Source organism: Rhinolophus sinicus, chromosome 15 (assembly GCF_057876585.1).
Source record: "Rhinolophus sinicus isolate RSI-liver-muscle chromosome 15, RSI-T2T, whole genome shotgun sequence".
NCBI lineage: Eukaryota > Metazoa > Chordata > Mammalia > Chiroptera > Rhinolophidae > Rhinolophus > Rhinolophus sinicus.
In genome coordinates this window covers 118,340,252-118,354,880 of record NC_142515.1, presented here as the reverse complement: position 1 = coordinate 118,354,880, position 14,629 = coordinate 118,340,252, and the positions used below count along the sequence as shown (strand labels likewise).

Below are 14,629 nucleotides of genomic sequence, written 5' to 3'. Positions count from 1 at the left end.
ATGAACTGATGAGAATGATGGTGCCAGTAACCCCCCCAAATAGTTCTCCATAACAGAGGGGGGAATGGGAACCTAGAATTTTCTTTTTTTTAATTTAATATATATTGTGCATAAGCTATAGACTAAGAAGGCCCCCTAAATGATTCGGAAGAATGGGGAAGTTCTAGGGCATATTACCAGAGCGTAAAATAGAATTGCATTGTTTCAAGCTGGGAAGCGTCCATTGACTGGATCTCATGTTTCAATTACATCATCACCAACTAGGAATCGAAGGGATTTTATTTTCTTCCAGTAAAAGAAGAAGACCTTGCTTCAGGCCTTTTTCTAACTTCCTCTCTCTATCTCCAATGATATTCTTCAAACTCTTCTCACAACTGCACATTGTCTTATGCAGTGAGATATATACTTACTATTGAGAAATACAACATTGTTATTTAACAATATACAGGAATTTAGGGGTACAAACTATGTATAATTGGTTTATTTCACAAATACAGTATTGGCACTGTAGAACTGTGTTACTCATAAAATGTGAGGCAATGCAGGGTAGCAGTAATGAGCAGATACACTGCTGGACATATAGTAAGTGCTCACATTATGTTTGCTTAACCTAATAAACTGTGGGCAGAGAAATGGAGGCAGAACAATTTCCTTTTTTTTTATTTGAGAAGTTCCTTTCAGTTTACTTCAGGAAACTACAATTTCCTCTGTTAACAGTGACCCCGGCAAGAAAACTGATAATCAATTTTAAGCTTCCTTTTGGCATTCTAATATAATGAGTACTTTCTGAGTTTGAAATAAGGTGGAAGAATACAATGAGGAAGGGATGAATCAAAAGAGACCAGGAGAACACACTACCTCCACTTTAAATTATATTTATACCGAGGTCATACCGGTAAATAATACATGGCCTTGGGTTGGGCATACAGCATCAAAAAACAAAAATCCAATACTTGTTTGATTCGCCACCTAAAGATAAGTAATAAAACCTGTTAGTATTTGTCATTATTATTTAACTTTTATTTATAAGCACACTTCAGTAATTAAAAACATAAACCGTTTTTATTCTTTGCTAACATAGAGTACTATCTACATTAAGTAAAATTGAAGATGTTACGTTAAAAGTTATACTCAAAAGCTTCCCATCTTTATTCAGTGGATAGTGTCTGAATAGAAGCATACTCTGTTTGTTACATTTGGGTTAGTTAAATTTTGATTTCTAGAATAAAGTTAATTTTCTTTCTTATCTTAAGTCTCATTCAAACAAAAATATAAAGAAACATTATTCTCATTTAATACTAACTAGGCCAAGTCCTGAAGACACAAAGAGCAATACACAAAGCAGTTCTTGCCCTTCTGGGTCTCACAATCTAGCATAAAAGATGGAAAAATAATAAAAGTACAACAGGTAGGTAAGTGCTATTTAAAGATATTGACAATGGCGACCTACAGTGAGATGGGGAGGGTGTAGCAGAAGGAGGTAAGGCGTCCAATGGAGAGGAACAGTGCTGCCAAGGCCTGGAAGGAACGGAAGGAATGTGTGAAAGAGCAGCCACCTTAGATTAGGGCAGAGAGAGCTGATGGGAAAGAAGCTGATGATGGGAGAGACCATCATCAGCCAACCATGAAGGCTGGCAGAGACCAGAACATGAAGGATCTTTTGTGACATGTGAGAAACTTTTGATCTGATATGATAGGATTCTTCTGCCTACAGTGTGGAGAATGAAGTGGAGGAGAGGCGAGGCTAGGCTAGGATTCGGGAAAGCAAATAGATCTGGAATGGCCTGAACCAAGTACAAGGTAGAGACATGGGGATGAGAGGGATGATGCGGAGAGACTGAAAAAGAAAAATGTAAAGACATAAAAGGCAGAACGAAAAACAAGGATCTAGAGTGACTCCCAGTGCTTTGACTCTAAAAACTGGACACAATGTGGGTCATTAATTAAAAGCAAAACAAAATCCTTAAAAGGTTTCCAGATTTGGACATACCATGTATTATTTTAAAACAAAACTGAGTTAATAAGTTTCCTGGGATAAGACCCTTTTCTGAATTCTGACATGACTTTTGCTCTATTAAATTTTGAGGAACCAAATTATTATATTTCTTGTGATACCTACCACATTTATAACCAAATAATAATCCTTCATATATGGAGAACTTTTAATTTTTCAAAATTCTGTCTGTAAACGTGAACGTAAATTATCAGGGGTGTACTGGTGGTAAATGTTTAACAATTGTCTCTCTGTGGGGAAGAGGGGTTGAGCTCTGATTTGTAGCTTTGGCCCATTTCTCTGGTGTAAATGCTCCGGATTTCATGGTACCGACTGATGTCATTGAGCAGAGTTGGAAAGTGACGCACACAGTCAGCTCTTGCAAGCCAACAGCAGCTGGCTGTGTTTGAAATAGAGTCTATTAGATGCTAACTCCAACATTTCATCAAATAAAGCTAGTTATTTAAGGATACACTTCTCTAAATATCATACCTCTCTAATTTTTGTGAGTCCTCAGTTGATTGCTTGGCATGTGACATGTCTGGATAAAAAAAGGCAGGTATTGAAATGACCTCTAAGGATCCAGAATTCAGTTGCCTTTTGAATCTATAAAAAGAAGTCCATGGAGGTTTGCAATTGAATATTTGATTTACCAAAATAACATACTTAAAAAAATTTCCTTACGCATGTCCATATAATGTTTTGGTTTTAATTATTTCACATGTTGATACATATCAACAGAACGAATACTTTTTAGCCAAAGCATTTCTTTTACAAATCAGAGATTTTTTTAACATCAAAAAATTAAAATACACAAATGCCACATTCTGGGTTGTACTTATATTTCCAAAAGTTTAGCATGCTCCCTTTTGGACCTATCTGCCTTCTCAAGCAACTCTTCTTGCCAGGCATTCCCTTTTTCATTTTGTCTGCCTGAAGAATGTCTATTTAAAAACACCTTGAGACTTAGCTCAGTTGTTACTTGCTCAAGGAAGTCCTTTTTGGTATCTTCGGGTAGAGTGAAATACTTCCTACTCTATACGTTCCAATATTTTGCCAGTTGCATCGCCCACTTGTACATAAAGATTTGGAAGGCTAGGTCCATTACACAGCATCTTGCTTGATGAATAACTTCCAATAAATATTTGTTCATCAGTATGTGCCACATACAGCAGGAAAGATTATAAGCAGAAGCAGTGAAAGTAACTCGATACAGTAAGGGACAAGAATATTTTAAAGATAAGCTAGTAGGCTTCTCACAGAGGCAATGGATTTCAGAGAATAGATATTGCAACAATAACATGAAAAATATGGATTTAATAGGTAAATAACTTAAAAATTGGGGAAAATTATAAGCTAGACTTCATCACAGCTCAGAGAGAATGGCAGGTACTTTCTCCACAGCTTTACATAAAAAGTATATGATCACTAATAAAATAATTGGACAGAAAAAATAGAAAAATGAAAGAATAGCCATTTAAAAATTTACCCAACAGTACTTACTTTTTTGTAATCATGTCAACAACAGATTTTAAATAATCTTCAGTATTCTAAAAATGAGAAAAACATTTTACTAAGTATGCCTCATAGTTTTATGAATACATGTTTGCTATGTGTAAGACTTTTATGTGTGGAATGTCATTACGTCCTATTCATCTCTAGTGTTTTCACTGTCTATAAAAGAATGTAAAATAGCCCTCCGTCTAAAAGACCTGACCTGAATACTGAAAATGTTTCATTCTCCTTTTGTCACAAAATGAAATATCACTACACATCATTTATACTTAAAAATTATTTAAAAACTATGCATCTAAAGTAGTTTTGCCTTAAAAATGGAATGGCTTATTTCGAAGAACTTCTCTTTATCTTCATTTTATAAGCATTATATGACAATAAGCTTACTTTGAAATTATTCCACATTTTTCCAGACAGTATCACTCAGTTTAACTCCCAAATTTTCTTCCACCAACAAGCTTTGTGTACCCACTCTTCATTGAACATGATGCTAGATTAGATGACAGACTCATTTGTAAATAGCTTTTGGTGGTTTGTTCTCTCAGATACTTTTTTGTTGTTGTTTTTTACATAACCAATGGCATTTACAAGATGTAGCCTCAGGGTCCACAATATTCCCAATATAAAATTCTCAAAATATTTTGAATAATGGCAATTCTAGTGTCAAATCTGAGTATTCAGAAAGGCAGGTTGTTTGTTAAAAGTATGAGTAATGATGCAGATAAATCTATTAACGGTACTTACAGTTCTTAAGATAGCCATAAATTGAGTCACTAGCTATTTGTTACACACTGAACCATTTATTTTCAACATAGCAGTAAAGTTACACTTCTTAAGCATTCTATAGTCTATTTTAAAATTTGTCCCCCAGTATTTTATTATTGCTCTGTACATTTTAGGCAGATCTGCATTGTGTCAACAGAATAAAGAAATAAAGATTGAAATATGTAACACAGAAACAAATGACGAAACATTTTGGAGATTATGTATATGCTTCCAATATTAAGAAAGCAAATTTGGAGAGAAGGATTGTTTAATCTTTTATTTATATTTTCCTATTAGTTCTTTTACTGCTTGTTTAGAGTTTTTTTTCCCCTGCATTCAAAGACATGTTATAGAAAATTCAAACAATTGAGAAGAGAATAAAAAAAGGACAACAAAGGTCCTTCTAACTCTCAACATCCAAGATTTATATTCTGGAGACTATCATTCCAAGGTTTGCGCATTCTCTTTTCTTCCCTATACGTTTCACCTGTCTGTACTGTCCTTTTTTTCTCCTTCCTTCTTTCTATCACATTTTATACAGGTAATATTATGTTAAACATGCTTTACAACTTTGTTCACTAAACAATATGATATGGACATTGTTTTATATCAGTGCATATGATATTCATTCTTTCAGTGGTTACAGATTGCTGCAATGCAGACATAAGTATTTAATCAGTCTCTTATTGATATTTTGGTTGTTTCAAACATTAGCTTTTATAGCACTGAAAATCCTTAAAATAATTACTTATTGAACATTTACTACGTGTCACACATCATTCTAAATACTTTAAATATATTAGGTAATATAATTGCCAAAACAACACTATAACAAAAGTATTAGCATCATTGCTATTTTACAGATAAGTGAAACACAGGGAAGAAACTGGTTCCAGTTCACAAGCCAGGAGGTGGATCGCCATTTGAACCTTGGCGATCTAGATCCAGAGTCTGTGCTCTAAACTACCTTACTATTCTGCCCTATTTTTATTATTTTGAAATTCTTGCCTCATTATCTCCTTAGGATAACTTCCCAGAACTGAGATTTCTGAGATAAAGAATATACGCGTACACATTTTAAATCTGACAAATGTTGCCAAATTCCCCTTTGCAAAGCCTTACGGTGTTGATATTTATACAGCATTTTATAGTTGTATATGGCACTAGAGGCAAACAGAAACTTTGGGGCCATTAGAGACATAGGTTTGAATCTGATATATGAATTACTGGGCAAGTCACTTTCGTTAAGCTCGTTTCTTCACCTGTAAAATCAGATACTATAGTACGACCTACTTTACAGGATGTAATGCAGGTTATAAATTATGTATATAAAATTTGTCCACAATCCTTCAGATACAGGAAGAAGTCCCCTCAATTAATAGTGCTTACTGTTACATAATGCAAATTACCTTTTTTTATTTTATAAAATTCATTGGGTAACATTGGTTAATAAAATTATATAGGTTTCAAGTGTACAATTCTATAATATGTCATCTGTATATTGTATTGTATGTTCACCAAAGTCATATCTCCTTCTGTTACCATATATTTGACCCCCTTTGCTTTTTTTCTACTCCCCCCCACCCTGTTTTCCTTCTGGTAACCACTATACTGTTGTCTGTGTCTATGAGTTTTTGTTTGTCTTGTTCATTTGTTGCTTTCCATGTTATATCCCACATATGACTGAAATCATGTGGTTCTCGACTTTTTCCGTCTGACTTATTTTGCTTAGCATGATGTCTCAAGATCCATTCATATTGTCACAAATTATCTTGATTCATATACCAACCCTTTATTGGGTTGGGTGGGCGGGTTTTATTACTATAGCATTAATTTTAATGTTCTGTTTGTAAATATAATTTCTGTACCATAGAGTATGCAGGGCTCCTAGTAACATATTTAACAATACAGTCTTATTTGCCCACATGGAACCATGATATTTAAACAAACCTTTTAGACTGATGTATTTAATTCCTTCTCAGTGGTGTTAAACAAGCATTAAATACATTGTTTCCTATCCAAAAAAAGGCATCTGTGAATTACTTTTGTAACTTAAGAGAAAAATTTCAAATGATACAGTGACTACCAGGGAGGGAGGGTAGTTGGAGACTGCAGGCTGGGAGCAAGGAGAGCGATTCTCCTTATTGTTCATACGTACGTCTGCAATGGACACAATCAGCACAGTGTCCTTCACCTCCGAAGGCGTCATCCTGGAGATCAGAGAGGTCAGCGCGCGCTTCAGGTAACTATGATTTTCTCTCTTAACACTGGAAATACCCAGCGCAAAAGAAACTGCAGACACAGGAGCATGGAATCACCATTTCAAACCGTGGAGAAAAACGTAACTGAACATTCATGTCTCTGCTTATTTCTATGTTCGGGTGAGTTGCATGGTCATAAAAAGAGTGTTTGAAACGGTAGGTAGCACAGAAGTAACCCCAACCACTCTTCATTTTTACCCCGCATTTCACTTTCTGCCTGAGGAAGTTGCAACTGGCAGGGGATCGTTAGGAAATGCATTAAATCGACACCAAGATGGTCTCAGGGTGGAGGATTTCAGTGCAGTAGAAAAGAAAACTAACTATTCTCCATGTATTGTAGTGTTCATCTAACTGAGTATGCAACGTCACACATTGGCTGATTCTCTACTCTTCCTAAGGAGACGCTGGAACCCAAAATAGGAAAAACACTATGAAATATTTTCACCTACGAACAAAATGCATGAAGTAATTTCCAAATGATGTGATGGAATGAGTCTATGTCCTTAAGTGACTTGTATGGCCAATGACGACGGAGGCACAGGGAGGAGAGACCCCCCCGTCACCCTAAATAGGCATTAAGGTTCTATCAGGGACGTCTGCCCAAAGTCAATCTTGATCACACCAGCACCTGCTTTCTGAGGTCGGGCAAGATACACAGCCTCTCCAGCCTCAATTTCCCCACCTTTAAGATGGGGATAAGGACTCCCAGAACGGTTAAGTGAGGGACTCAGAAGATCCTCTCCCTAAAGTGCAGCGGTGAGATTGTCAAAAACAATCAGGGCCCTGGTACACACCAGAGAAGCATTTATTGAAGACAGCTTGAACTTCGGGGAGAATAGTAAGAATCGGCATTTCCCTGATTACTAGTGAGTTTGAACATGTGCTCATGTTTATTGGCCTTTGGATATTCTTATGTGATATTTAAGTTCTTGCCCACTTGTCTATTGAGTTGTCTGCATGTTTCTTGTGGGCTTATTGATGCCCTTTGTAGATTCTGAATATGAGCCCTTTGTCAGTTATGTGTGTTACAAATGTCATCTCCCACTCTGGGTTCCCTTTTCAGTGTTTTACCTCTTGAGGAACAGAAATTCTTAATTTTGATACAGCATCATTTATCAATCATTTCCTTTATAGTTTGTGCTTTTTGATTGCTGTTGAGAAATCTTTGCTTATCTTCCGGTCATAAAGATAGTCTCCTGAATATCTTCTAGATGGTTTATTTTTTGCCTTTCATATTTAAATCCATAATCCACCTGGAAGTGATTTTTATGGCTGGGGTAAGGCAGGAATCAGGTTTTGAGCTGCAGGAGCCACCCTAAATGCAATTCCTGAGATGGCTTCCCACGTCTTAGGATGAGGAATACAGTTACAAAAGCTTAGAAGGCTCTTAGGGACCAGGCCCAATCTACCTCTTCTGTTTCAATGACCTTCTTTCGAAACCAGTCTTACTGAATGCCTTTCAGCTTCTCAGATTGACCAAAATAGCACTGTCCCAACTGCAGGCCTTTGAACATGCCATTCCTTTTTGCCTTAAGCACTCTTCTCCTGGTTCCTTGTGCTAATTCTACTCATTCTTCCTAAATTAGGTTGGGTGCATAGCTCTGTATTCTTACCTCGCATCTCAGAGTACTTATCCCCTTTCTGTTGTTACCCATTTGTCTTCCAAGCTAGAATACAAGCTTGGTGAGGGCAGACACTGCTTCTTGCATGCTCACCATTATAAGACCAGCACGATATAGTGACTGGCACACAGCAATGTCAATAAATTCAGGGTGAATAAATAAATGTCCAATCCCCTTTATTATTTGGCCTCTGCCCCATGTCTTATTGGCAATAGCCACAAGCTACACTTTTTCCCCAGGCCCTCTCATTAGACCTTTCACATTTCTTTTCCTCTACCTGGACGACCACCCTCTACTTTTCCACTATCCACCACCTACCTTTCCCCTATTGAGCCTATTCCAATTCTTTTTACCCTTCACGTTTCAGCTTAAATGTCACTTCCTCCAGAAAGCTTTCCCCAATTCCCTGAGTACATGTTACTTGTCCCACCTGTGTTTCCCTTATCACAGCACTGGTCACTTTGTGTTGCAACTGCTTTCTCACTGGTCTCTGCGAGGGAGAGGTCCCTGTCTTGTTTCCCACTGTATCTCTGCGGCCTGGCCCATGGTAGCAGCTTGTGAAATCAGAGGACAGGGAAGATGTCACAAAGAAGTTGTTAGCTAAGCTGAAAAGCTGTGTTCGATGAGGGATTTACATGCCAGGTTAGCCGTGGGCTGACAGGAGGTGGTGTGTTCCTTACAAGCAGCGACCAGCACACGCTGATCACTTTTCCTACTTGTGGGACCGGAAGTAGCTGGGGTTGCTGGGAAGGTGTGAAGGGGCAGAAATGGAAACTTGAAAGCTATGCCTATTGTGCATATACCCCGTCAAGGAGCCCACTTCCTCCTATTTGCAAGGAGGACCTACCGAAGGACTCCAGGCAGCAGTTGAGCGGGACGAGCTATGCATTCTAGTAGGTACTGCTGAGCAAAGTGTGAAGAAGGGACTGACTGCAGTCATACCAAAGCCATAGAAAAATTACAAGTCTATTGCAATAGACCGCACAAGAAATGAGGGGCTCAATAAAAAACAGTTATGGAGGGGCTGTAGAGGGCAGATATTATGTAAGATGTAATCACAATATAAAGGAAATGGAGAACAGATTCCCCCATGGGCCACCCTACCTACAGGCCTCAGTACTTTTACAAATGTTTTCTGTCTTAGGATCTTTTTGTTACCAGGAACAAAATCTCCCTTTAAATCACCTCTGGTAATGAAGGTTTATAGGCAAGCTGGTCCTCCCAAGAACCTAAGAAAAGCCATAAGAGGATCAATACATAATACAGCATGGTTGGAAATCAGGAAGTAGCTGGGGAATTGGAAGGTTATTCAGGTGGTAACACAGCTCTGATAACTGCGTTATCTCAACACCCCATTCCCAGCATCTCCCCCCCCCTTCCTTTCATCCTATATCTCGGGTTTCGGCTTATCTTCGCTCTTGTTTATCCAAGGCTGTGCTTACTCGTGGTATCTGACGTTTTATAGTTGCTATGTATTGGGGCTTCTTCTGTGTCTTTCGACTCCTTCTTCAGCAGACTCTGGTTTTGTCTACCTGCACTTTCTCACACATTCACACCCGTGTGTATGCATGTGTGTGTGTGTGTTTATATGCCACAATCAAAACACTCCTAAGGGAATCTGACACAGTTAAACACGTTTACAAGTGTGATCTCCGAAAGTTCCTTAATCTCTCTACACCCCAATTTTCTCAGGTGTAAAAAATAGAGACGTTCATAGGCTCTGCTGCCCTGGGTTGTCAGGGGTAAATGAGATCATGGAAGCAAACTTAGAACACAGTGTATGAAACACAGTGAGAGCTCAGTTGATGCTAGTACCTTCTGGTACCCCCATCCCAACACAACAGGCTGGTCAGAGGCATGACCACCACCACTGATTCCCAAGGAATGGCCTAGAGCAGAGGTCGGCAACCTTTTTTTATAAATGTCCAGACGGTAAACATTTTTGACTCTCAGGCCACATTGTCTCTGTTGCAACTACCCAACTCTGCACTGAAGTATGAAAGCAGCCACAGGCAGTAAGTAAGGATGAACGACAAAACTGTAGTTAAAAACAGGCAGATTCAGCCTTGGGCTGGAGTTTGCTGACCCCTGGCCCAGAGGGACTCACTCATTGGAATGAAGAGGTTTGAGAGAAGGGCAAGCTTCTGAGAGATGGCCTAATATCCCTGCTTGTTACTCAAATGCTTTTTCTCTTCTATACCTGCTGAGCTCAAACTCATTCTTCAAGTCTTATCTCAAATGTCAGTTCTTCTGTAAACCTTTTGCTGACCTCTGTCCCCAGAAAGATAGGGAAATAGGGAGATAACCAGATGAGAATAGATTTACCAAAACCAATGGAGAAAACAGTTACCACGTACTTAGCAGACCCTTAACATACATTTGACTTACACTGACTTATTTTCAAAGCATCTGTATTAAAATTGAATTTGAATTCAAGCCTCCAAATAGTTACTGAACTATATTTTCTCACAGACAATATACTTATTTCTGGTAATCCAAATGAATGCCAGATAGGCTGGTGGTCTAAATATCAAACTGAGTATCATTTTGAAACTTAAAAGTATGTCCCAAAGATCAAAATATCTGTATTTGATTTTCCAATTCTAATTTTCTTACCGCCTGTTTTCTCTTTGCCAATGATTACATCAGGATAAATTCTGCCTATGTTCCTCAGATGAGGGAAAAAGAACTTTAGGACTTCAAATGTATTAGATACTGTTTCATTCTCATCCAACGTATTCACTTTCTTCTCAACTGATAGGGAAAAAAATAAGGCTTTTGAGTTCATGACTATAGGGATTTTTCTCCCTGCAATTTTTTTAAAATGAGGGTTAATTTATTAATTCGTAGATTTAGTATTTATATGTAAGAGTAATACTATTAAATGGAAAGTATCAAAATCATAAGGCTATAAAATATAACTCAAAGGCCATTGATTCATATTTATTTAAAAAGTAATACAGCAGGTCCTCAAATAACATCACTTCGTTCAACATCCTTTCGTGAACGTTGATGAGATGCCATAGGAATTTAACTCTTGTTTATATCAATTAGCAAAAGGTAGAATTGTTCTCCTTACATATCATTTTGCTTCAAGTTGCAGAACCTATCAATGATCTTAAGTGGGGACTTCCCGTATTGAAGTCTAGCACTATGAGCTACACAATCAGAGGGAAATAAAACTCAGTTTCAAACAAAGGACATATAACTGAAACGTGCTGTAATTGATCTGATTTGCTACTTTAATTAATATGGTATCATTATAGTTTGTAGCCTTATGATTTTATTTTGTAGCCCCCCAATATGTAATGACTCCATTTGTACTATTCATTTGAATTTGCCTTTACAATTTTGGAAAAGCAGAACCAAGATGGAGGACTCACACTACTCAATTTTAATTTGTAATACATAATATAGTAACCGAGGCAGTGTGGTATTACAGAAAAAAACAGATATATAGACCAATGGAACAGAATAGAGAACCCAGAAATAGATCCACACAAATATGGTCAATTGATTTTTAAAAAGGGTGCAAAGGCAATTCAATGCAGAAAGGACAGCCTTTTTGAGAAATGGTGCAAGAACACTTGGACATCCACAGGAACAAGATTGAACCTTGCCTTATACTTCACACCATTTATAAAAACCAAATCAAAAGTTTCATAGACCTAAAATGTAAAACATAAAACTATAAAATTAAAAAAACACACACACACATAAAAGGAAATCCTCGTGACTTTGAGCTAAGAGTTCTTAGATAGAACATCAAAAGCATAATACATAAAAAGAAAAATCGATAAATTGGACTTCCTCAAAATTAAAAATGTTTGCTTTTGGAAGGATACCATAAGGAGAATGAAAAGGCAAGCCACAGGCTGGGAGGAAATATTTCTAAATCACATATCCATCTGATATGCATCCAGGATATACACAGAACTCTCAAAGCTCAACACGAAAACAAACCACCCAATTAAAAAAATGTGCAAAAGATTTAAACAGACTTTCACAAAGAAGATATAGGGATGGCTAATAAGCACATAAAAATATCCAACACCATGACACTAGAGAAAAGCAACTTAAAACTATGCGATACCATAGCATTAGAACGGCTATAATAAGCGGGAATGGCTGGAACTCTCATACCACTGCTGCAGGGAATGCAAAATGGTGCAGCCACTCTGGAACACAGTTGGGCAGTTTCCTATAAAGTCAAACATACACTTTCCATATGCCCATCAATCCTAGCTATTTCTCCTAAAGAATGGAAAATTCTCTTCAAATGAAAAACCTGTACACAAGTGCTTATAGCAACAGGCATGTGTAGTCAACAGAAAAACTGAAAACAACCCAAATGTCCCTCAACTGGTGAAACAAACTATCCATTGTACATCCATAGAATGGAATGCTATTCAGCAATGAAAAGGCCACAGAAAACTGGCCCCAGGATCACTTGAATGAATCTATGCTATGTGAAAGAAGCCAATTTCACAGGATTACACACTATATGATTCCATTCATGTGGCATTCGGGAAAATGGAAAACTATAGGAGCTGAGAACTGATCAGCGGTTACAGAGGGTTAAAAGTGGGGGTAGTGTTTGATACAAAGGGGAAGTGCGAGGCAGGACTTTTGATCCTAGAGAAAAGGAGAGGCATGAAAGGTTGGTATACAAGAGAGTGTCGCCTTCACTTTGGCCACTGTGAGGATAGATGCGTGAGGGCTGGAGAGAGAGAGAGAAAAGAGCAGTATGTTAGGGGTCAGTGAGATGACGCATGAAGGTAACCTGACTAGGGCAGCAGCGATGGTGATGGAAGAATACGGACAGCTTTGTGGGCTACATAGGATTGTGAGTCGTCAGGATTGCTTACTGACTGACAGAAGCACGCAGGAGGGAGAGGTAGGAGTCAGAGATGGCCTCGCTCGGCTTTCTGGCTGTGTCTACTGCATGGATTGTGGAGAGTGCTGCAATTTACAGAAAGAAAACGCAGGAAGACCATTTTCCAGATAGAGGAGAGAGTAAGTGTATGTCTCTCACCTGATTTTTCCATGCCTTACAATAAAAGAACGAATGTTGACTTAGTTATACTTACTGGGGAGAAATTCCCTAAAACCAGAAAGCATACAATCCAAATTTCCAAACATAAAACAAACAAACCACCATGCATAAAAACAAAAGCGACACAAACCTAAGTTTACTGATAGATGTTCTCTCTGTCTAATACCATTCTTCATTCTGTTCAAGACTTTCAGCAGCTCTTGGCGATTTCTTATAGTTTTGTTTTTTAAACGTAGAATATTTCCCTTAAACTCCAAAATATGGTTTCTACAATTGATTAATTCATTACCTGCAAAGAAAACATATATGTACATGTTTATACATGTAGCAATGGTATTACACAATCTTCTATTATAATAAAAATGTAAAACATACGCTTCAATATTGCTATATACATATATATGTGTATATATAGATATATAGATATATATATAGATACACAGTGCTACATACATATGGTATATGTAGTGATTGATATATATATATATATATATATATATATATATATATATATATATATACCAAAGACTGGAAAAAAGAATAAAATGTTAAATATAGTAATATCTGGAAGGTGGGATTATCAGTAGTTTTTGCTTTATTACTTTGTACTATTCTATGTTTTCAAAATTTTGTTTAATGCATGTATTAGATTTGAAATTAGAGGGAGAAACAATTGAGCCAAAATGGAAGTGCCCACCAATGGAAATATGCTAACTAAATTACAGAATATCCTTCTGCGAGTTCTGGTCACTCTGGTGTTAAGTCACATATAACCGAAGCCCATTTTCGCCACTTAGTATTTGTATGACTTGGGCAAGCTGTTTAATTTTTGTTAGTTTCTGTTCCTTCACATGTAAATGGATCTGTGAGAATCGCTGCCCCAGAGTTCTTGTGAAGATGTAATTCGATAATGCATGCGAGCACATAAAAAATATTATTTACCAGTGGACTACTCTTTATTCATGTATCAATGGAATACTATGCAGCTACGAAAACCACCTTGCAGAAGAATATTTAATGTTGTGAAAGCAATTGTTTTTTAAAAAACAAAATTATGTATACTTTCCTTTTTGCATATATATATATATATATATATATATATATATATATATATATATGTAGTAAAAAAGAGTAAGTGTACAAGTTTATATTTTGTTACTATATAATCTTGGTTTGTTGGATCACTTTTTATTTCCTAGTTTTACAGGGTTTTTTGTTTTATTTCTAAAATCACATTGCATTGCTTCTATAATCAGAAAAACTAGCAAATGAAAAAAGTAAACACCTTTTATTTGTCAAGTACTCTGGGTCAATGGAAATACAAAAACAAAAAAAGATATGGTTAGTTTTTGCCTCCGGGAAGTTTACAGGCTAATCGGTAGAACTAACCTAACTGATAATTTAAATCTATGTGATA

General features: G+C 37.0%; 1 protein-coding gene across 2 annotated transcripts in view; it reads right to left on the bottom strand.

Annotated features, from left to right (window-relative positions):
- MGAT4D (MGAT4 family member D) overlaps positions 1-14,629 on the bottom strand; it is a 38,074-nt gene that overhangs the window by 10,482 nt on the left and 12,963 nt on the right. For both annotated transcript variants that reach the window (XM_088792602.1, XM_088792601.1), the window contains exons 2-7: positions 13,343-13,501; positions 10,773-10,910; positions 6,432-6,565; positions 3,497-3,543; positions 2,486-2,599; positions 894-969 (exon numbers count right to left, since the gene is read on the bottom strand). In XM_088792602.1, coding sequence (XP_088648728.1) covers positions 894-969; positions 2,486-2,599; positions 3,497-3,543; positions 6,432-6,565; positions 10,773-10,910; positions 13,343-13,388 — 555 coding nt within the window. In that variant the 5' untranslated portion in view covers positions 13,389-13,501. The remainder of the gene's footprint in view (positions 1-893; positions 970-2,485; positions 2,600-3,496; positions 3,544-6,431; positions 6,566-10,772; positions 10,911-13,342; positions 13,502-14,629) is intronic.